At 35.1% G+C, this 25,404-nt stretch overlaps 1 protein-coding gene and 1 pseudogene across 2 annotated transcripts in view; both read right to left on the reverse strand.

Annotated features, from left to right (window-relative positions):
- The window catches only part of dtn (transmembrane protein 132C dtn), a 258,507-nt gene that overhangs the window by 13,704 nt on the left and 219,399 nt on the right, over positions 1 to 25,404 (reverse strand). For both annotated transcript variants that reach the window (XM_089103044.1, XM_089103045.1), the window contains exons 10-11: positions 9,345 to 9,527; positions 3,496 to 3,687 (exon numbers count right to left, since the gene is read on the reverse strand). In XM_089103044.1, coding sequence (XP_088959170.1) covers positions 3,496 to 3,687; positions 9,345 to 9,527 — 375 coding nt within the window. The remainder of the gene's footprint in view (positions 1 to 3,495; positions 3,688 to 9,344; positions 9,528 to 25,404) is intronic.
- Positions 349 to 2,947, reverse strand: LOC148942110 (uncharacterized; annotated as a pseudogene).

A 25,404-nucleotide genomic window follows, 5' to 3' on the forward strand; every position in this document is an offset into this window, starting at 1 on the left:
TTAATTCACCCATAAAAATCAACTCAAACAGCTTGCAGAGAGTAGTGGAGACAGTAATAGGGTTAAAGTATGAGCACTTTTTTTTTTTTTTTTCTTTTTTTATATTGACATGTTTATTGATGATTACAACAAAACTTTATTTAAAACTAATTTTAGTATCTATTTGGATATTTTCTATGGTTGCTCAATCAAAACCTTTGAAATATTTGTAACTGTACCTAGGTATTTATGTTTTTTCTTGTACCTTAAAGTTTGGTTACATTTTCTTGTTTTAAAGCTTCCTCATTGGAACTTCTTGCATATCATTGCCACATTTCTTTAAATTCCAGTTCAGCAGACTGGTCACTTTTACTGTGCATTTAACAAGTCTTTGACGTGCTGACAACCACCATCAGCAAACACAAATTCGTTCACTTTGTAGTATTTTAGTTGTTTTAGCAATTTGGCTATTCGAATCTGGTCTCTCTCAACTAGACTGAAACACTGTTCAACTTGCTTTTTTCCTAATGCATAAAATGGCACAATTGGATTTCTCATTTAAGATTCTTGTATATATTTTATCACTTTGTAGAAACTTTTCGACTTCTGCTACTACTTCTGAGAGACTTTTCTATCCTTGAATTTGTTCAATCAAATCTTCTCCATCTGTGGTTGTAAACAAAATTAAATTTCTTCTGTCAGTGCAAAGAGGGTTGGTAGATACTGCATTTATAAAATCAAATAAAGGCTCTATTTGAGTATCTTCAATATATTCCAAGTTTTCAATCACAATTAAGTTATTTCCACAACAAGAAAGATGCTTCAATGTGTCTGGCAGCATGTCAGAAGCCCTACCTGTATTAGGTAATAAGTTTGTGGGAACAGATGGCCATAATTTGTCTAAGACGAGATGGCCATAATTTGTAAATTTGTGATGCAGCCATAGTTTTGCCCACACCATGAGGGCCACTATCGCACACGTTGACAATAAAATCTTGCTCTTTTAACTTTCAAATATGAATTTGGCCAATGCTTTTTTAGCATTATCTTGCCCAATTATTGATTCTAGAGATGTGAGCACATCGTTATGTTCTAGAAAAAAGTCTTTTTCTAGTTGACATTTCTTTCTTTGTAACTAGATCTAAACTTAAATATGGCAAGAACAAGCAATTGTAGCACTTTAAGAACTGACCGTGGTGGCAACCCTGAGTGGGATGTGTCAAATTTGGCGTCCTAAGAAATGAATCGTGGTTGGTTCAGGTACTACTTATCCACCGATACCGTGAACGCATCCATGTTGATAGAGGTTATTGTTCTTCCAATATGGAAGTTCTACGTGGTAATAATTCTACTGAAGAACAGCTTGCTCCTCAGCTTGGTGTTTGCTCGTTTCCAGAAAAGCTTTCGAGAGTGACCGCGAGTTTTCTTTGAGTTTTCAAGTTGGGAAAAAGCTTCAGCAATCAGAAGCTTGTATTTTGTTACCACATATATAACAAAAGAAAATAAAGAAGATAATTCTTAAACTTAAAAACTATTTTAACTAATTGACAATTAACACACTATAATGGTGAAGTTTAGTTTAATTTTAGTCGTGTTCAAATCAAACGTCGTATTCAATAGCTTCAGTATTTGGCTACTAAATGTTTCTGAGTGATTTTTTATGAGTTTCTCCAGTTTCAAAAGCCTGCCAAAACATAGTGGGTATTCACTAGCAAAAAGGACCTCTAACTCCTCTAGATTCTTTTTTTATGATTTTTTTAGATGAATGAAAATTGGACGCTTTAACAAGACTTTGGCTGCACCCCCTCCCAATCTTCAAAGTTTTTTATTGGTCAAAATATCAACAACAACAAAATAAATAGAATCACGATAACAATCAAAAATACAGAGAAGAAAAAAATATTTCTAGAACAGTTACACCTGTGACTTTAAGTTCAGTTCAGTTTTATAATTTTAAATAGACATGTATAATCAAAACTTTTAAATAAACACAGGTCATTTTTTAAGAAATTTGTTTAGTCTGTCGAAGAATATCTTGGTCTGAAAAATCAATAAATAATTTCTAGATATGCCACATATTAGACTAACGAAACTTGATTGATTGTTTAAAATATATGTTACTAATTCCTGGAATTTTCAACAATTTTAGATTTTTCAGTGTTAAAATAATGAACAAAACTTCTTAAAAACTACTTACTTTCAGTAAAGTGCAAATGGCACTTTGGATTTAAAAAATTAGGATAAGGGGGGGGGGGGGGCAATACTACTGTTATTTGTAATAATCTTTTTATTTAAGTTTAAGTTTATTTTTCATTCTAATTTGTGTTCATTTTTGGACCTATTCATTTTAATCTATTAATCAATTTCAGAATCTGTTATCTTTGGGTTTGATGTGATTATTGTTTTAATTTCTGTTCGTCTCATGTTTTATTTGATCATTCATGGCAATTCCAAATTGTTTTAAGTTTCTTTTATTTATTAATAGTAATTTCAGTTAGTTATAAGTTTGAATCATCATTTGATTTTATTTCTGCTCGTTTTAGGTTTTAAACTTTTTTTTATGAATTGTTATTTGTTTCTTGGTTGATATAAGTTTATTATTTTTGTGTTATTGGTCTTTAATCAAACTCTGACCCACTGGCACATTTAGAAAGAAAAATTAGCGATTAAAAAGATTGAAGTCACCTTTGTTTTGAAGGCTGGACCAGGGGTGTTAAACATAAAGCCCAGAGGCTGTGAGTGCCAGCTGCAGAATAGTGGCATCAACTCACAGAAATTAGATTTCAAATCTAGGAGTGGAGCCAAAAATTTTAGAGAAAGGAATTACCAACCCTCCCCCCGCCCTAATTGATGCCAATTATGTAGCAGTTGGGTATTGTGTGTTGCCTGAACTAAAAAAAAGTCCCATTTTATACGATAAATAGGGATTCGACACAGGAAGAGAAAGGATTACATTTACCTGGAACATATTTCAGGAGTTCATATAATTAAAAAGTTCTTTATAAGAACTAATTACAGGTTAATTGACAACAATAAAGGTTATAAACATTGATAATAAATCCACGCAGACAGTGCGAATATCAGTATGAGTGCAGATGAGCGTCTATGATCAGTTATCAAAAACATCAGCTGTTTTGATGACAAAAACCGATAACGTGCTTTTAAACTGAGTCATATTCTTTCGGTTCAACATAAGTGCTTAATTTAATTATGGCCAGAAAATTTATCTTGAAAGAGGGATTGCAACTGAATATTTTGAAGCTAGACAAAAGAACTTATACACGAGACGGGAAAAATTCAGTCTCTCTTATTTGAGACATTTTAAAAACCGACTAATTAAATAGTAAAACTTAATGTTTTAAAATTATATTTCCTTAATTTTTATACATTTATCATAAACTTCTCTTACATTTTGCGTTATTTCCTGGCCCCCTTCCACCCACCATCAAAAATTGATGTTTACATACCAGGTTGAAAGCCCTTCCCCTGAAGGTTAGAACGTCAAAAATTGTCTACCTGATATTTAGCGTTCATCGTGTCTGAAGCATGGGCTTGAGCTAGGAAACTGTTTTCGACGTTGCCATCTTGTTCTAAGATCAGCTCAATACCAGTCAATACCCTTGCTTTGACGCCAGTGATTTCAGTTGGCTCAGAAGTAACCCTAACTTCAGTTGTTCCAAGAATTCGTCCAGTTATGGGAGAGTAAACCTAAAAGATTTTAAATTAGGTCTCAATACCCTTCTCACTTACTCAGACAAAAGACCATAGCAAGAAGCCTCGAGTAGGAATGACTCTTTTTCTTTCTATCGGAAAAAGTTAAGAGGGTGATCATATGTGCCTGTCTAGTTTGAGATGATTTGGGCCTGATAATATTAGAGTTACGGTTAGGATTAAATACTGCAAACTGATAGATCGAGATGAAAACTCGACAGTTCTGTCGAACAGCGTCTATTTTATATTGCATCTGACTCAGGCACGGATGTTTTTCACCTTTTTTGTGTGTGTCTTCAAAATTATATTAACATCTTACTGTACAAATTTATAAGAATCCTAATAGGAAATTAATAAGGTTAGAAATTCAAGTCAATCTCCGAGAGAATAACAACATCATGTAACGTCTTCGAATAGCCTATTAGTTTAAAGTACATTTTTTTCAATGAAAGTAAAGCACGACATTCAAGGTTAACACGAATAGAAACTATCCTGTATATGAGCAGGAGGGCTGGTGCCTTCCTCAGCAACCAACTCTTTACGCTAACATTTAACGAGTACTTAGCTGCAGGTATTTTAGAGGACGACAAATATGGCCAATTAGCGTTATATTTACTTACTGCCTTGGACAATAATTCAGGCGGGGGGGGGGGGGCGAACGTGATATGACGGTGATTTAAAAAATGAACAAACAAGTAACTCTATTTTGGACGAATGCGCTTGCGCACTGTCCATGCGCATGCGTATGCATGGTAGGTATTAGAAACTACACCAGAAGTGCCAAATTTGAACCACAAGGATCGTGAAATCCTGTTTTCTTTTTATGTTTGAAACTGCACGAGTTTCAGTTAGAATGAAAGTACAGCTTTTCATTTAGGCTACTAATATTGAGTATAGGTTTGGCCATTTGTATATTAATTAAATAAAAAAAACAAGTTTTTTAAACTGAAAGTAAGGAGCGACATTAAAACTTAAAACGAACAGAAATTAGTCCGTATATGGAAGGGGCTTTCCCCTCCTCAACGCCTCGCTCTTTACGCTAAAGTTTTTATTGTTTTAAAAAATAAAGTTTTGAGACAGAGTCATTAAGTTTCATTAAGTTTTCATTAAGTTTCATTTAGTAACTTTTTATAGGTAAGATTAAACTTGATGAAACTTATATATTTGAAATCAGAATTAAAATCTAATTCTTTTTATGTATGTATTGGTATCAAAATTCCGTTTTTTAGAGTTTCGATTACCATTGAGCCAGGTCGCTCCTTACTTACAGTTCGTTACCACGAACTGTTTGACAAGCTTTGAATACGCAGGCATATCTTTATGTAAGGTTTATAAACATATGTTTTTCTTACTTTTCTCTTCAAGTTCTTTACAGTTCCCAAAACTGCACGGATTTCAGATACAATAAAAGCGTGGATTTTTTACAGATCTTTAAACTGTGAAAATATGTTTAGCAATTTATGTCTTATTAAGCTCTGAATAAGCAAGCATATGTATATGCAAGCTAAAGATGAAATGTATAGAAGGAGTTGCTTTATTGAACATGTGGAATTGCTCCAGAGTTGTTATTTATGGGTGAAGATATAAGCTAATTCAGATATTTGCAGGTAAATACATATTTATTGATTGCTTTACAAAACAGTTCAGGGGGGCGAACGCGGTCCACAAGCATCACAGCTATTTAAAAATGATACACACAAGTATTGCTATTCCGGACAAGTGCGCTTGCACGAATATGAGAAACTGTGCCAGAATAATTTTTGAACCATATTAACCTCAAAAATTCAGATTTTTCTGGGAAATAAACATAATTTTCTTACTTTGCTTTTCGAGTTTTTTATAGTTTTCAACAATGATCAAATTTTAGACAGAATAAAAGCGTGGCTTTTCATAGACATACTAACTTTACTATTGGTTTAGGCATTTGTGTATTATTAAGCTACTTTGAATAAGCAGACACATGCACAAGTAAGGTAAATAAACGTGGCTTTTTATAGACATTAATTAGAAAAAAACTTCCCGAAAAATAAGTTTTTCAAAGAAAAGTAAAGGCCATTTTAAACTTGAGCTCAGCAGATACAAATACCTGTTTAAATTCAAACTCAAAACGGGCAGAAATTACTATTAAAGAATAAATGAAACCCAAAACGAATAGAAATTAAATAAACAATCATAGCAAAAAACATACAACAAGTAATAATATAAATGAATAAATAGATCTTAAAGCGAGTAATGCTTAGATTGATTATGAAAATCAAGCTTAAATCGAAAAAAAAAATATTTTGCTATTGAAGCATAAATGAAATTTAAAACGAACAGAAATTAAATAAACTATCAATGCAAACAAATATATAATTGATATTAATGTAAATGAATAAATAAATCTTAAAACAAGTGAAACTTAAATTGAATATGCAAATCAAGCTTGAAACGAAGAAAAATCACTACAAACCAGTTTGGGTATCGCCTCCTTCTCTCACAGTAAAAGTCTAAAACCTCCAATTTTTATCGGATGGGTTTATCCATCCGAAAAACCCGAAGACGTGGAGGGTGCGAAGGGCTAGTGGCCCTCCAATCTTTTTTTACTCTGCGAACATGAACTAGAACTTTTAATTTCCATTCAAATGAGCCCTCTCTGAAGTTTATACGAGCATCCCTTTCATAAGAACCATATACGGCCCCAGGATATAGATTACAATGCCTGCCACCCACCCACCCCCCCCCCCGGGTCCAGGAGGGTTGTGTCGACACGGGAGTTTTTGTTATCTGACCTTTGAACTACTTTAAAAAAATGACTATCTCAAAATTTGAATCGGATGGGTTTGGGGAAAAGAGGGCGTGGGGGGGGGAGGCTACGAGCCCTCCGATCTCTTTTGACTCTTAAAAATTGAACTAGAACTTTCAATTTCAATTCAAATCAGCCCTCTCTGAAGTTTATAAGAGCATCCCTTCCATAAGAACCATATACGCTCCCGGAGCTTAACTTGCAACGCCTACCCCCGGGCTCTTTGTGGTTGTGTCAAGACCAGAGTTTTTTTTTATCTGACCTTTGAACAATTTTTAACAAAATAGCTATTTCAAAATTTTTATCGGATGCATTTGGGGGAAAAGAGGCGTGGGGGGATAGTTGCTCTCTGATCTCTTTTGGCTCTTAAGAACTGCACTAGAACTATCAATTTCAAATAAAATGAGCCCTATCTGAAGATCATTTGAGTATTCCTTCCAAAAAAGCTATATATACCCCCCCCCATATATGGCTTGTAATCTCTCCCCCGGGCTATGAACGAGTGTGTTAAACGCGGATGTTTCCTTACAGGATATCTTAATATTTTTGAAAGACAATGGCTCTCTAAAAGGTCTTATCTGATTGGTGTGAGGTAAATAGGGCATGGAGAGGGGGGATAGTTGCCTTCCGATCTCTTATAACTCTTAAGAAGTGAACGAAAACTTTCAATTTCCAATGATATGAGTCCTTTCCGAAGTTTATACGAGCATCCCTTCCATATGAACTATATATGCCCCCAGAGCATTACTTACAACGCCTGCCTCCGGGCCCTAGGGGGTTGCGTCGACCCCGAAGTTTTCAATATGATCTTTGAGCTATTTTAAATAATGGCTATCCTAAAACTCCTCTCGGACGAGTTCGAGGAAAAAAGAGCATGGAGGAGGGGGGGGGGGCTAGATGCCTTCCAAAATCTTTTGATTCTTAAAGAGAGAACCAGGATATCCAATTCCAACCAAATGAGCCCTCTCCAAAGTTTATACGAGCATACCTTCAATAAGGACCATATATGCCCCCAGAGCAATACTGACAACACCTGCCCCGGGCCCTGGGGGGGTAGGAGTTTTTGTTATATGATCTTTGAACTATTTTTAACAAAACGACTACATCAAATTTTTTATCGGATGTATTTGGGGAAAAAGGGTTTAAGGGGGGGAAGGAGGCTAGTTGCCCTCTGATCACTTTTGAGTCTTAAAAAGGCACTAGAACTTTTGATTTCCAATCGAGTGAGTCCCCTTTGAAGTTTATACGACGACCACTTTCATATGAAGTGCCTCTGGGAAAAAATAATAATAATAAATAAATAATAAAACATTGGAGCCGTATGGCCTTTACTATAGGCAACGTTATAGCGTTGCCTCTGATTAAGCTACTTTGAATAAGCGGACACATGCACAAGTAAGATAAACAAACGTGGTTTTTCATAGAGATACTAACTTAGCTATTTGTTTATTATTAAGCTACTTTGAATAAGCAGACACATGTACAAGTAAGGTAAATAAACGTGGTTTTTCTTACTTTTCTCTTCAAGTTCTTTATACTTTCCAATTCTGCCAGTACATGATGTGGCAGACATTTCCTGGTTAATTTAAAAATTATCTCACAAAATTAAGCTTTGTACATAACATAGACGGGAAATGTAGTGAAACTAGAAGCAACTCTGAAAATCAATCAAACCGAAATTTTCTGTATGCAACGAAGTAAGGATTTTGCTGTTAGAGGCACAGTGTTTAGTTCAGAAGTGGGGACAAACTACGCTGGGTTCGTGTGTGGTATAGGGCAGAAATCAGACAGAAACAAAAAATTACATTTGATTCCCATTTGATGCTATTTGAAAATGTAATAACCACTACAATTACAATTTTGCATCAGCCCCAACCCCCTAGCAGGGTCAGATATAGCCTAGGGTTATTTACAAAAGACCGCAATTGCATAATTATTTAACAACAAAAATGAATCAATTAATGTTGTATTTTCACAGTTCAATATAATAATAATAAAAAAAAACACTTTCTCGTTGTATAACTAATGCAATACTCGACTACAGCTTCTCTTGAAATTGCGACCATAATTTTGTGTTGAGGTGGTTGAGAAGGCTGTAGAAATTAGACACTCTGAGGGAGGATCTATCACCTCTTCGAACGTCACAAGTTTTGCGAACTGACCCAAATTTTCGGTGATTTGGAAATTATATTCTTGCTTTCATTCTTTTTTATACCCAGCCTTCCCTAGAAACACATCAATAGTACATTCCTGCTGAGAGGCTACCACATTGATATTCTAAAAGACCAATTACAGAATTATTTTACTTATGCAAAAAGATGTCACAACATTAGCCACAGCACCAATGGATATAAGCTGGATTTTTACTCTTTTTTTCTCCTTCTCGCAAGATAAATGTCTTACTACGGCATTTTACGAAAAGTTAGCCCCTTTCTAAATATTTTTGGTGCACGGAGGAGAAATACAAGTTGATTAGTTTTGCAGTAAAAGACAATTAACTTTGAAGACAGACACTGAACTCAGAGGCAGGGAGTGAGGTTCAGGCAAGTTCCCCACCTCGAACAATCTAAAAAATTTCTACATACTCTTAAAACGTGATTTACTGGTTTTTTCCAAATTGATCTGCCACCCCCCCCCCCTCGCCCTCCTAAAACACAAAATATTTCTGCTCCAATATTTTTCTAGCACCATTTCCCGTCTTATTTAGCACATTTAAATATGAGCGCATTGACTCCAAGACAAAGAATGACAGCTTTCATCTTTCACCTATATTCTTTGCTGCGAAGTAACTCTGATATTTAAAATCAGCTTGCATTACTGGGGGCCAAGCATTGCCAGTGCATTACCACTTGAGAAGCAAGATGCTAACCTGTAAGTCTGTCCGCCCAGGGCGAATTCCTTCAATATAACCACGGGTAAAAATTGCTACTCTTGAGTCCCCAATGCGTGTATGAGCTGAAACGAGGTCCGTCACTCGCAAGTGAGTTAAACGAGATCCAAGCCAAGCAACCCGACCTGATTCCGGAGACTCGGCATGAAATCGAGCATACACCTAAAAGTAACAAAACTCAGATGAAACCAGTTATCATCAATCAAGCAAAGTAAAGCAAAATAAAAATTGGGTAAGGACAAAATAAATATTGGCATTCAGAGCCAACACTCTAGCGTTGCCTGCAGCAAAGAGCCATAAGACTTTAATGCCTTATAATATATAAACAAGGATGCATAAAAAATTATCTATTCATCTTTTTTCCAGAACCACTTCATATGAAATGGGTCCTAGTTGTAGGAACTTCATAGGTACTCATTCGATTGGAGACTGAAAGTTCTATTGTAATTTTTTTTTTTTTTACAATTAAAACTTTGAAAAATAAAAAATACTGTTAAACGAACTTTGAATCAGGCATTGCTGAGATTTCTAGGAATTAATATTACCATATATGAAACATTCAGTTTCTTTTCATTCGTTCTTTTTAGTTATCTTGATTATTATAGTGATTTTATATTTTATTTTTCGTTGATGTTTTGAAAAATTAAAGCCCAGTGTTCATAATACATATGATTTTCAACGAAACGCAAATGACGCAATGAAATTTAGAAGGTTTTCGGCTAGGAGGGGGGGGGGGTAGCTAAATTCCTGTTCGTTTCAAGTTTGCGTTGAGTATCCATTTTAATTTCCATTCATTTTAGCATTTGTTTACTCATCTACATCAGTATCTGTTATCTTTATGTTTGGTGTGATTTCTAGTAATCTCTAGTCGTATTAAGTTTAATTATTACAAGACCTTATTTCTGCTCGTCTTAAGTTTTAATGTGGGTCTTGACTTTTCTTTAAAAAACTTCTTTTTTCACAGTTCATTCTTTTAATTAATATTAATAAATGTAGTGATATACCATTGAAGCCAAACACATAGAGAGAAAGGTTTTTAACTAGTATTTTATAACCGAGATGGAAGTTTGAAAATGACATACCCACACAAAACATCTGTTTATACTGATTCCGTAAATGCGAAATTTATAGTTTCTAAAAGTTATCAATCAAAAGTTATTAGAATAATTTAAAAAAAAAAGAAGAAACCAACACTGAGTAAAAGAGTAATCTTCATGGAAACTGGACATTTGGTGCAAAGGCCCCGTGAAGGGTTGCAACAACTTTGGCCATCACACACAGTTGTGGAGTGACAAAAGCAAAAACGTCAATTATATTGGACTCAAAACCTTTGAATGCACAACAAAAGTCATAGCAAAAACGTAGCTGTTAAGTACGCTTCGCTGAATGAAATCTGCAACCCTGCCTAGTAATTAGACTGATGGACATGATTGTGTAAGTTCTATACCCGTCCCCCACTCTTCCACAAAGATTGAATCAAAACTTAAAAATTTAACTTTTTCGCATGCTGATAAATGGTCTGCGTAGCGCAGGCGTCGGTATCCTGATTCTCTGCCTTTGGCCGGGAGTGCAATGTATGGTTGGGGGCAAATCATCCGTCGCTTCCCGTGTTTTCCCCCCAGATTTCTCCAGGTACCCATTTGGAGCTGGGTCCACTCTTGGCTGAGCTTACCAAATAATCAGCGACACCAAGATTCGAACTTCCGTCCTCACGGATAAAGAATTTCAAGTCTAGCGTACTAACCACTCGGCTAGGACGACTGAAAAAAGGTTGAATTAAGTGCAAAACTAATAGCCTAGCTCTCACTTTCCATCAAATTTGATATGGAGTTTGAGCCTCTTCTTCTGCTTAGAACTGCTCAGAGCTGTCACGGAGAATTTAAAACTACGCCAAAATTCACTTTTTGGTAATGGCGGGGATGGGGCAGTTTACCTTTTTAAAGGGGAGAAGGGTACGTAAAGCCTATAAAAATGAATTTTTAGCCAAATGTTTCCAATTTTCTATGATACTTTGTTCAAGTAAATATGGAGGGGCAACTTAACACCTAACCCATGGGCGCCCATAAGGGGAGGCAAGGGGGCGCCAGCCCCCCTGGTGGAATGACGGTGTTATATATTTGTATAATTGAAAAAACGTTCCACAGAATAAGTTTTCAAAGAAAAGTAAAGAGCTCTATTAAGCCAAAAATGGGCAGAAATAAAGTCAAATAATCTTCCAAGCGTAAAACTACTACAAATCACTATCAACAATTAAATGAAACTGAAAGCGAACAGAAATTATAATAAATAGCCAAGTCAAAATCAAAACAAGCAAAAATTAACATTACTAGGGCTGACAACCCCCATACCTTCTCAAGACCAGAACGTAACTTAGGCTTTACTAAAAAAAAAATGACCCTGGATTGTCAGTTTAATTTATCTATACTGATATTTATTTTTAAAACAAAAAATAGGTAAAAAAAAAGTGAGTAAAAAAAAGTTTTTTACTTATTTAAGTAAAGAAAGTGAAAACATTTAAACATATGTTGTTTTCAGTAAAGCGCATATTATGTTTTGGTATGAGAAGGCATGAGGGTTATCAGCCCTACTAATGTTAAGTTTTGCTCGTTTCGTGTTTGACTCGGCTATTTATTCTAATTTCTGTTCATTCTGAGTTTCATTTATCTATTGAGTGATTTGTGGTAGTTTTACGCTTGGATGATTAGTTGACTTTATTTCTGCCCATTTTTGACTTAGTGGAGCTCTTTACTTTTCTTTGAAAAGCTTGTTTTGCGGAAAAAGTTTTTTTAGATGAATTTCTGTTGGTTTTTATTGACAAAGTCATTTTCATGAAAAAAATAATATTTTATATCTTTCTGGGGTTTTTTCTATAAGAATCCATAGTTTGTCAGTGGGGGTTTGACATGCCCAATATCCCTAGAGACATAGTTGCTGGACCGTTCTACTATGCTGAACAAAATAGTTGTCTCAAAATATTGACTAGATGTGTTTGGGAAATAAATCGGCTTGAGAGACGGTTTGATTGCCATCCATTCTCTTTTTAGTCTAAGAAAGGACACTAGAACTTTCAATTTTGCATCGAATTAGCTTCTTTAAATGTTTTAAACACATTTCTACCTATTACAGAGCGGTGCTTCCTATGATATTGCTCGTATACCTTTTTAAAAACTTACATGCTTATAGTTTTTTCGTTTAACGCCCCTTAAACACTTCCTAGAAGTTTCACCTTAATACTCTAAGCGTCATTAGTTACAGTAGCTGTATTTGTAGTACTAAAAGTATGCAAATATTGCCTTCTTGCTAGTTCAAAATCACCCACAACTTGCTCATAAAGATCTAACTTAATAATATAAATTGTTCTTGAGGCATTAATAAATTGTACTGAAGACACTGTTATATTCTCTTTGGACTATTGGCTACAAAATGGCTGTCTCATATTTTCGATCGAATATGTTTTGGGATAAGAGGATATCAGGGAGAGGGGGGGGGGGGGCTATTTTCTCTCCATCAACATTGATCCTTAAAATGGAACTAGAAGTATGCTTTTCCAGTCAAATGAGCCTCCTTTAAAGTTCACAAGACCACCTCTTCATAAAACCTTACATCCCCCCGGGGCACAGCTCAAAACCCCTATCCCCATACTTTGGGGGGTAGTGTCAACCCCAAAGGCCGTGTTATGAGATCTTTGGACTATTTTTGAACAAATGGCTATCTTAAATTTTCTATCGGATGCATTGGGGGAAAATACGGTTTGGGGGGGGGGGTTGTATAGCTGCCCTCCGATAAATTTGACTCTTAAAAATGGCTCTTCAAGTTCCGATTTCCAATCCAATGAGCCCCCTCCGAAGTTTATACGACCACCGTTTCCATAAAAATTTTAAATGCCCTCGGGGCATACCTTACAACCCCTGTCCTAAGGACTGTGAGGGGGTTCTCGTCCTCAAAGACATAATTTCTGGACTTTTAAACTACGTCAAACAAAATAACTATCTCGAAATTTCGATTTGAAGTGTTTGGAAAAATTAAGGGCGTGGGGGGGGGGTTGCCTTCCAATCACTTTTGACTATTAAAAAAGGTACTAGCCATTTCAATTACCAACCGAATGAGCCCTTTTCGAAGTTTCTACTACAACAAATTGGCCATCTTAAAATTTCTATCAGATGCGTTTCTGGAAAATACGACGTGTGTGTGGGGGGGGGGGTTATTTGCCCTCTGATCACTATGACTCTTAAAAAGAGCACTATAACTTCTGATTACCAATCTAATGAGCCCTCTTCGAAGTTTATACAACCACCATTCCTATAAAAACCTTATAAGCCCCCAGGGCGTAGCTCACAGTCCTTTACCTGAGGGCTATATGGGGGGGGGGGGGAGTTATCCTCAAAAACATAATTACTGGACATTTCAAATACAGTCAACAAAATAGCTATCTCAAAAAGTATTATTGAATATGTTTGGGGAAGTGATTAAGTGGAGAGGGGGAGCTGGTTGCTCTCCATGAGCTCTTTTGAAGTTCCTATAACATTTCTTTCTATAAGAAGTGCCCTGGTCTAAAAAAAAACAACAATATATTGTGCCCACATCGCTCTTTACTTAGGCAGTGCTATCGCGCTGCCTTGAGATTTCAATTATACAGCACTGGAAGTGCCGATTAGACCAGGTAAGCTCCCCCCTAAAATTCAGTCTATGGGCGCCCATGACCTAACCTCCTATATTATAGATGAATATATTTGGACCAAGAAGGCAATATGGGTGCTGAGTTGCGTGACACCTCCACCCCTATTGCGAGAACGGCAGTCCTTAACGGGAAACCTCCATCTGAAACCTTTTCAAATTTGACCTTTCTCAAAATTGGCTTTCGAATTCATTGTTTCATATTCGAAACACCTAAACAGTTTTTTTTTTTTTTTTTTTTTTTTTTTTTTTTTTTATTATCTTTCATAGTTGCTGAGTCGAGTTTTATTTTCCATCGGAAAATATTGCTTTAGGGGAATGAGAATATAAAGTGAGCATCAGCTGTTTATCTTTTCTAAATATATATTTAAGACAAAAAAACAGGCAGGAAGAACAAAATTATGCGAGGAATTGATGTGTTTTTCCTGGAAAATAAATAAACTGGTAACTTGAGGAAAACTGAACTTTTCCCACTTATAATGACTTTAATGGGATTAAAAATACTAGCCCAATGAACATAATTTGTTCTGTGTCAAATTGAAGTGCCAAGAGGTGGCATGCGAGCCGGGAACTGGAGAAACGGGGCACTGAAGGCACTCTTAAGCTGAAAGGGGGTACGGGGAGAAACTGAAGGCACAGCAAGGCACAGTTACCTTTTATGATTAAAATAATGAATTCTTTGACCACAAATTCAGCTTAAGAAATAAAACCTAGTACCCAACCTCGGAATTAACTATCAACGTTCAGAGTGCAATCTACGCAGTAGTTTTCACAATAGGCAAAGTTGCTAAAAAAAAAAGTGATATCGCTGTAAGAAACATGAGAAACATGAATTTGAACAGAGTTCAAATTCAACACCACTCTTCTCCATGGAAGATTTCACATCACTAAATATTATTCTGACCAATCGACGGAAGATTTTTCTGATTCAAGAGGAAATAGCATCCAATGGAATTGCATTCATAGAAAAATTGCGCCCCCAGAAGGTTGCACACATGAAAGATGGGCTGTCAGTATTGTAGATTGTAGCCATAGATAACTACGTTGATCCCACAAAGATTACAGCCTTGAAGAATTTCTCAACTAGAGAGGATATCAATAACAAAATATTTTAACTCAGTGTTGAAATCTATAGTGGTTCTAGGTGCAGTGATATAAAATAATGACATAGGAAAATGTTCAAATAACAATACTTTCAGTAGTAAGGGTGTACGCACTTTAAAATCCACATTGAATTACACATGAATATGCGTGTAGTTTAACCGGTACATTGGCTTATCAGGGTCAGTCACCTATTACTACGAACGGTACATGCCTTACCAGACGGGTTTCTAAGGCAACACCCATTTTTTGGGGGTCAATCAGAGAGAGAGCGGTGGTTGTTCCATATACAGTAACTTGATACTATTGATGTCAATTGCATATGGAATTATACAAAACCTACCAGACAGGTTTTTCTGACATAATGTGTAGTTTCACGAGCACAAGAATATACAGTGCAGTTTGAGGCACTTTCATCATAATGTGTTTTTTTTTGTTTTTTTTTACCAAAAACTAGAAGTTGTCAAATTGCGTATTTAGGAATGATGTTGTAGGAAAAGTTGTCTATCACCCATGCATCATCCACTGTTCCATTTCTTTGAAGTATGTGCTATCAGACTGGGTTCTGATTTTTTGGACAATTGCCTTTAGTCAAGACTAGTTTGTTAGGAATGTGTCGCTGCTAAAGCTAACTCTAATTGGAAAAAAGGGGCATAAAGCTTTTTGTTTTTGATAAGAATTGCACAATGAATGTATCGTTTGACGTGGGCATTTTTTATGAGCCAATCAGAGGTTGTTCAATATACGATAAATTGATTTGTGGTTGGGATTTGAATAAAAGAAATGGTTTTCACTACAATTCATATTAGTAAGAGAATTGAATTCAGATTCAAGTATTATCACGACCAGTATATGCCTTAGCAGATATTGACAAATGTTAATTGCCTTAACTCGAGAGTAGTTTGTTATTAAAAAAAATTGGATGTTACAATTAGAATTGTTTGATTGACATTTGCCAAAAGGGGTAAGGGATTCGTGAATTGGACTATACGAACGATCTTATTTGAATAATAAGGAAAAAGAGCTAGATAACATTTGCCAATTTTAAGATGGAGAAAAAAAGGGTTAAAGTGATTAGCAGTCAAGGTAACCCTGAAGAGCATGTTAATTACTTAGCATTTGAGAATACTTCGATGTGTTTGGTATAATACACAAGTGGTGTTTTGAACAGGGTTGTCAGTTTAAAATGGAGTCTAACGAGGGCTTGTTAACTCAGGCAATTTGTTATAAACGGGTATGTATATTCTAGTCGCTTCTTGTTCCCCCAATTTTAAAAGCGGTTGTCTACAACAAAGGGGGCAACTGCCCCGACCAAACAGTATTTATATTATTGTAACTTCTCTTCACCCAAAATTTTCAAGTGGTCGTTAACAACTAAGGGGGAAACTGCCCCGACCAAAGAGTAATTATATTCTTGTAAGTTTTCGTTCCCCTAATTTTTCAAAGCAGGTGTTTACAACTAAGGGGGAAACTGGCCCGACCAAAGAGTATTTATATTCTTGTCACTTTTCGTTCCCCCAATTTTTAAAAGCGGGTGTTTACGACTAAGGAGAAACTGGCCCAACCAACGAGTATTTATATTCTTGTCACTTATCGGTCCCCTAATGTTTCAAAGTGGATATTTAAAACTAAGAGGGAAACTGCTCCGACCAAAGAGTATTTATATTCTTGTACCTTTTAGCTCCCCCAAATTTTCAAAGTGATTTTTTAAAACTAAGGGGGAAATTGGCCCGAACAAAGAGTATTTATATTCTTTTCACTTTTCGCTCCTAGTGGAAACTCGTAAAACCCTTCCCCCTCCCCGCGCTAGCATTATTGCCTGGCTGTGACAATGGATATTACCTCTAAATACAGATAATTAAGGTGATAGTATTCCGATACAATAAGTCAAGTATAATAGAATTTATGCTCCTAGTGGAAACTCGTAAGACCCTTCCCCCTACCCGCGCTAGGATTATTGCCTGGTTTTGACAATGGATATTACATCTAAATACTGAGAATGAATGTGTTAGTATACCTATAAACTAATTATAGCATAATAGTAATGATTGTCCAAGTGGAAGCTTTTGCAACCCGTCTCTCTCCCAATTCTAGTTTCATTGGCTGGTTGTTTCACTGAATATTACATCTTAAGAACGGAACGTTATTTAAGAGCTTTCCTATAAACTAATTCAATTTAAACATAATTTATTCTACAAGTTCAAACTCGTAAAACCTTCCCCCTACCCGCACTAGGGTTATTGTTTGGCTGTGACAATGGATATTATATCTAAATACAGAGAATTAAGGTGATAGTATTCCGATACAATAAGTCAAGTATAATAGAATTTATGCTCCTAGTGGAAGCTCGTAAAACACTTCCCCCGCCCCGCGCTAGGATTAGTGCCTAGCTGTGACAATGGATATTACCTCTAAATACAGAGAATTAAGGTGATAGTATTCCGATACAATAAGTCAAGTATAATAGAATTTATGCTCCTAGTGTAAACTCGTAAAACCTTCCCCCTCCCCGCGCTAGGACTATTGCCTAGCTGTGACAATGGATATTACCTCTAAATACAGAGAAATAAGGTGATAGTATTCCGATACAATAAGTCAAGTATAATAGAATTTATGCTTATAGTGGAAACTCGTAAAACCCTTCCCCCTCACCGCGCGAGGATTATTGCCTAGCTATAACAATGGATATTACCTCTAAATACAGATAATTAAGGTGATAGTATTCCGATGCAATAAGTCAAGTATAATAGAATTTATGCTCCTAGTGGAAACTCGTAAAACCTTCCCATTCCCCGGGCTTGGATTATTGACTAGCTTGGTTAAAGGATATTACCTCTAAATCCAGAGAATTCTGGTTAAAGTATTCAGATCCAATCATTAATGTATAAACTACAGGTTGCTTCTACTGGTCGCTGGTAAGACGCTTTCCCCACCCCGCGCTAGGGTTATTGCCTAGCTGTAACAATGGATATTACCTCTAAATACAGAGAATTAAGGTGATAGTATTCCGATACAATAAGTCAAGTATACTAGAATTGATGCTCCTAGTGGAAGCTCGTAAAACCCTTCCCCCTCCCCGCGCTAGGATTATTCCCTAGCTGTGACACTGGATAGTACCAGTAAAGACATAGCATTAATATGATATTAGTCCAATACACTTGGTCAAGTATAATAGAATTGATAATCCTAGTGGAATCACTTAAAACTCTTCCCCCTCACCGCGCGAGAAGTAGTGCATAGGTCAGACAATAGATATTACCTCTAAATACAGAGAATTAAGGTGATAGTATTCCGATACAATAAGTCAAGTATACTAGAATTTATGCTCCTAGTGGAATCTCGTAAAACCCTTCCCCCTCCCCGCGCTAGGATTATTGCCTGACTGTGACAATGGATATTAACTCTAAATACAGAGAATTAAGATGATAGTATTCAGATACAATAAGTCAAGTATAATAGAATTTATACTCCTAGTGGAAAACTCGTAAAATCCTTCCCCTTCCCCTTGCTAGAATTATTGCCTGGTTGTAACAATTGATATTACCTCTAAATACAGAGAATTAAGGTGTTGATTCGGTGTGATTTTTTCTTTACTTGGTGGAAATTCAAAAAGTAAGGATTTCTGTTAAATAAATAATTCTTATAGGTTTTCGTGTGTGTTTGACTCCCGGGGTTTATTATTTGAGAAGTTAACTTTAGTATTTTGTGGTTTTACGTGCCTGAAATCATGAATTAGAATATTTAATTAGATGTTTTGGTTTTCAGACATAGTTTTTTAGATGTTCATGGGTGTTAGGTTACTGGAGGCTTTTATGACTCCTCCCCCCAATGAATTCAGATGGTTTTAAGACTCATCCCCCTAGCCATAACTCCATCCAACATTGAGCGAAGATATAAAAGTTTGATGAAGTATTTTTCTACTTAACAACTTCATTAATAACTTCCAGGATGATGGGACTGTATGACACAGAATTTATCATGTACCGAGAGTTAACTGACTCCTCCCGCTATGTATTCTAAGGGCTTTATGATTTCTCCCCACAATGAAGTCAGATGGTTTTATAACTCATCCCCCTAGCCATAATTCCATTCAACATTGAGCGAAGATATAAAAGTTTGATGAAGTATTTTTCTGCTTAACAACTACATTAATAGCCTCCAAGATGATAGGACTGTATGACACAGAATTTATCAGATTGAAAAAATCATCTTGTGGTGTTATATTTGAATGTGCATTTTTATTATTGTCTATGGAACTCGAAGAAATTGACTGTTATCATTGGATAGTGAATTATAACATGTTTGAGTATGATAAAAGCTTGTGGAGTACTACATTACGTCATATAAACAGACTGGGATTCTACGATAGAGTGATTACACCACTTAATAATGCTGGTCAGGAACTGAGAAATGTTCAGGAAGAAGTCAGTGACATTTGCAGCTTTTTCGGGGTTGAAGCGCTCTACGTAAAGGGCAATGTAACTACAGATAAAGTTTTAATTCAAAAGTGTTACCCTAGGATTCCACTTTTCAATCTAGAATAGTTAAAGTGTCCTAAGATTGAAGGGGGTTATCACCGTCCTGAAGACGAGGTTAGGTTCTTCGCACAGTGGATACCTAAGAACATACCTGATCGTGATAAATCCATAAGACATGGTAAAAACTTTTCTATATCATGGGACCATCGTTTGTGGATGTTTAAGAGTGAACTCTAAGTACTATTTTTATGTAACCATTTGTTGTTGTGTTTTTTTTTCTCAAAAAAAAATCTGTTAATACGTTTAAGTAATAAATATATTTAAGCTTAACCCGTCTTTATTATTTATAATAGTTCTATTGCAATCAAGTAACAAACTCTTTCCTGAAGTCACATCTTGGATTCACAAGGCAGTAACTTCATTTAAGAAATTATGAAAAAATTGTAAGTAAGTAAGTAACAAATTCTTTCTTGAAGTCACCTCTTGCATACACGATACGGAAATTTCATTAAATAAACTATGAAAAAATTGTAAGTAAGTACCAAATTCTTTCTTGAATTCACCTGCTGGATAAACAAAGACATTTCGTTCATGAAATTATGACAAAATTCTAAGCAAGTAATAAACTCTTTATTGTTTACACGACTTAGATACACGATGTAGAAATTTAATTCAAGAAATTATGAAAAAATTCTCAGTAAGTAACAATTTCTTTCTTGAAGTCAACTCTTGGATACACAATACGGAAATTTCATTCAAGAAATTATGAAAATATTTGTAAGTAACAAACTCTTTATTGATTTCACCTCTTGGATATACAATAGAGATATTTCATTCAAGAAATTATGAGAAAATCGCCAGTAAGTAATAAACTTTTTACTGTTTTCACCTCTTGGATACACAATGCGGAAATTTCATTCAATAAATTATGAAAAAATTGTAAGCAAGTAACAAACTCTTTCCTGAAGTCACCTCTTGGATACGCAATACACAATATGGAAATATCATTTAAGAAATTATGAAAAAATTGTAAGCAAGTAACAAACTCTTTCCTGAAGTCACCTCTTGGATACACAATGCAGAAACTTCATTTAAGAAACTATGAAAAAATTGTAAGTAAGTAACAAATTCTTTCTTGAAGTCACCTCTTGGATACACAATACAGAAATTTTATTAAAGAAATTATGAAAAAATTGTAACTAAGTAGCAAATTCTTTCTTGAATTCACCTGTTGGATAAACAAAAAAACATTTCGTTCAAGAAATTATGACAAAATTCTAAGTAAGTAACAAACTCTTTATTGTTTTCACGAGTTAGATATACGATGTAGAAATTTAATTCAAGAAATTATGAAAAAAATCTCAGTAAGTAACAATTTCTTTCTTGAAGTCAACTCTTGGATGCACAACACGGAAATTTCATTCAAGAAATTATTAAAATATTTGTAAGTAAGTAACAAACTCTTTATTGATTTCACCTCTTGGATATAAAGTACAGATACTTCATTCAAGAAATTATGAAAAAATCGCAAGTAAGTAACTTTTTTTTCTCTTTATCACAAACAATTTTCACTTAGCTACACAATGTAGAAATTTAATTTAAGAAATTATGAAAAAAGTCTCAGTAAGTAACAATTTCTTTCTTGAAGTCAACTCTTGGATACACAATACGGAAATTTCATTCAAGAAATTATGAAAATATTTGTAAGTAAGTAACAAACTCTTTATTGATTTCACCTCTTGAATATACAGTACAGATAGTTCATTCAAGAAACGTGATTAAACACGTTTTGAAACTACATGCTATTTGCATGCCTATCCTTGGCACCTTTCCAAACGAGCGGGGATTCCCCACTGGTTCCTACACATTGCGAAAAAGTGAGCAGTACGAAAACTCCACGTTTTCAACCAGACTGGTTTTTAGACAACACCCATTTTTAGCGACCAATCAGAGACAGCGGAGGTTGCTCAATATACAATAACTTGATTGGTGATTGGTTACACACCGCGACGGCGCATACATAGTGACAGAGACATGCAAAGTCGACATAGCTTTATTTCATTTTTTTTAGGTTAATTTAGACGAGGTTACGTGCACGCACGTAACCTCGTCTAAATTAACCTTAAAAAAACGAAATAAAGCTATGTCGACTTTGCATGTCTCTCTCACTATGTATGCGACGTCGCGGTGTGTAACCAATCACCAATCAAGTTATTGTATATTGAGCAACCTCCGCTGTCTCTGATTGGTCCCTAAAAATGGGTGTTGTCTAAAAACCAGTCTGGCTGAAAACGTGGAGTTTTCGTACTGCTAACTTTTTGCAATGTGTAGGAACCAGTGGGGAATCCCCGCTCGTTTGGAAAGGTGCCAAGGATAGGCATGCAAATAGCATGTAGTTTCAAAACGTGTTTAATCACGTTTCTTGAATGAACTATCTGTACTGTATATTCAAGAGGTGAAATCAATAAAGAGCTTGTTACTTACTTACAAATATTTTCATAATTTCTTGAATGAAATTTCCGTATTGTGTATCCAAGAGTTGACTTCAAGAAAGAAATTGTTACTTACTGAGAATTTTTTCATAATTTCTTGAATTAAATTTCAACATCGTGTAGCTAAGTGAAAATTGTTCGTGATAAAGAGAAAAAAAGTTACTTACTTGCGATTTTTTTATAATTTCTTGAATGAAGTATCTGTACTGTATATCCAAGAGGTGAAATTAATAAAGAGTTTGTTACTTACTTACAAATATTTTCATAATTTCTTGAATGAAATTTCCGTATTGTGTATGCAAGAGTTGACTTCAAGAAAGAAATTGTTACTTACTGAGAATTTTTTCATAATTTCTTGAATTTAATTTCTACATCGTGTATCTAACTCGTGAAAACAATAAAGAGTTTGTTACTTACTTATAATTTTGTCATAATTTCTTGAACGAAATGTCTTTTTATTTATCCAACAGGTGAATTCAAGAAAGAATTTGCTACTTAGTTACAATTTTTTCATAATTTCTTTAATGAAATTTCTGTATTGTGTATCCAAGAGGTGTCTTCAAGAAAGAATTTGTTACTAACTTACAATTTTTTCATAGTTTCTTAAATGAAGTTTCTGCATTGTGTATCCAAGAGGTGACTTCAGGAAAGAGTTTGTTACTTGCTTACAATTTTTTCATAATTTCTTAAATGAAATTTCCGTATTGTGTATTGCGTATCCAAGAGGTGACTTCAGGAAAGAGTTTGTTACTTGCTTACAATTTTTTCATAATTTATTGAATGAAATTTCCGTATTGTATATCCAAGAGGTGAAAACAATAAAGAGTTTGTTACTTACTTGCGATTTTTTCATAATTTCTTGAATGAAGTATCTGTACTGTACATCCAAGAGGTGAAATCAATAAAGAGTTTGTTACTTACTTAAAAAGATGTTCATAATTTCTTGAATGAAATTTCCGTATTGTGTATCCAAGAGTTGACTTCAAGAAAGAAATTGTTACTTACTGAGAATTTTTTCATAATTTCTTGAATTAAATTTCTACATCGTATATCTAAGTCGTGAAAACAATAAAGAATTTGTTACTTACTTAGAATTTTCTCATAATTTCTTGAACGAAATGTCTGTTTATCCTGCAGGTGAATTCAAGAAAGAAATTGCTACTTACTTACAATTTTTTTCATAATTTCTTTAATGAAATTTCTGTATTGTGTATCCAAGAGGTGACTTCAAGAAAGAATTTGTTACTTACTTACTTACAATTTTTTCATTGTTTCTTAAATGAAGTTTCTGCATTGTGTATCCAAGAGGCGACTTCAGGAAAGAGTTTGTTACTTGCTTACAATAGAACTATTCTAAAGTATAAAGACGGGTTAAGCTTAAATATATTTATTGCTTAAACGTATTAACGGATTTTTTTTGAGAAAAAAAAAACACAACAACAAATGTTTACATAAAAATAGTACTTAGAGTTCACTCTTAAACATCCACAAACGATGATCTCATGATATAGAATAGCTTTTACCATGTCTTATGGATTTATCACGATCAGGTATGTACTTAGGTATCCACTGTGCGAAGAACCTAACCTCGTCTCCAGGACGGTGATAACCCCCTTCAAATTTAGGACACTTAAACTCTTCTAGATTGAAAAGTGGAATCCTAGGGTCACACTTTTGAATTAAGACTTTATATTTAGGTACATTACACTTTACGTACAGCGCTTCAGCCCCGAAAAAGCTGCAAATTTCACTGACTTCCTCCTGAACATTTCTCAGTTCCTGACCAGCATTATTAAGTGATGTAATCACTCTATCGTAGAATCACAGTCTGTTTATACGACGTAATGTAGTACTCCACAAGCTTTTATCATACTCAAACATGTTATAGTTCACTATCCAATGATAACAGTCAATTTCTTCGACTTCCATAGACAATAATAAAAATGCACATTCAAATATAACACCACAAGATGATTTTTTCAAACTGATAAATTCTGTGTCTTACAGTCCTATCATCTTGGAAGTTATTAATGTAGTTGTTAAGTAGAAAAATACTTCATCAAACTTTTATATCTTCACTCAAGGTTGAATGGAATTATGGCTAGGGGGATGAGTCCTAAAACCATCTGAATTCATTGTGGGGAGGAGTCATAAAACCCTTGGAAGTCGTTGCGGGGAGGAGTCATTGAACTCTCGGTAACTGATAAATTCCGTGTCATACAGTCCTATCATCTTGGAAGTTATTAATGTAGTTGTTAAGTAGAAAAATACTTCATCAAACTTTTATATCTTCGCTCAAGGTTGAATGGAGTTATGGCTAGGGGGATGAGCTCTAAAACCATCTGAATTCATTGGGGAGGAGGAGTCATAAAACCCTCCAGGAACCTAACACCCATGAACATCTAAAAAACTATGTCTGAAAACCCAAACAGCTAATTAAATATTCTAATTCATGATTTCAGGCACGTAAAACCACAAAATATTAAAGTTAACGTCTCAAATAATAAACCCCGGGAGTCAAACACACACGAAAACGTATAATAATTATTTATTTAACAGAAATCCTCACTTTTTGAATGGCCACCAAGTAAAGAAAAAATCACACAGAATAAACACCTTAATTCTATGTATTTAGAGGTAATATCAATTGTCACATCTAGGCAATAATCCTAGCACGGGGAAGGGGAAGGGTTTTACGAGTTTCCACTAGGAGCATAAATTCTATTATACTTGACTTATTGTATCAGAATACTATCACCTTGATTCTCTGTATTTAGAGATAATATCCATTATCACAGCCAGGCAATAACCCTAGCGCGGGGAGGGGGAAGGGTTTTACGAGCTTCCACTAGGAGCAACAATTCTAGTATACTTGACTTATTGTATCGGAATACTATCACCTTAATTCTCTGTATTTAGAGGTAATATCCATTGTCGCAGCTAGGTAATAATCCTAGAGAGGGGAGGGGGAAGGGTTTTACGAGCTTCCACTAGGAGCATCAATTCTAGTATACTTGACTTATTGTATCGGAATACTATCAACTTAATTCTCTGTATTTAGAGATAATATCCATTGTCAAAGCCAGGCAATAACCCTAGCGCGGGGAGGGGGAAGGGTTTTACGAGCTTCCAATAGGAGCATAAATTCTATTATACTTGACTTATTGTATCGGAATACTATCACCTTAATTGTCTGTATTTAGAGGTTGTATCCATTGTTACAGCCAGTCAATAATCCGAGCTCGGGAAGGGGGAAGTGTTTTAGGAGTTTTAACTCGGAGCATAGATTCTCTT

The sequence above is a fragment of the Artemia sp. Qi Xiang Cuo genome, chromosome 17 (assembly GCF_049724085.1).
Source record: "Artemia sp. Qi Xiang Cuo chromosome 17, ASM4972408v1, whole genome shotgun sequence".
NCBI lineage: Eukaryota > Metazoa > Arthropoda > Branchiopoda > Anostraca > Artemiidae > Artemia > Artemia sp. Qi Xiang Cuo.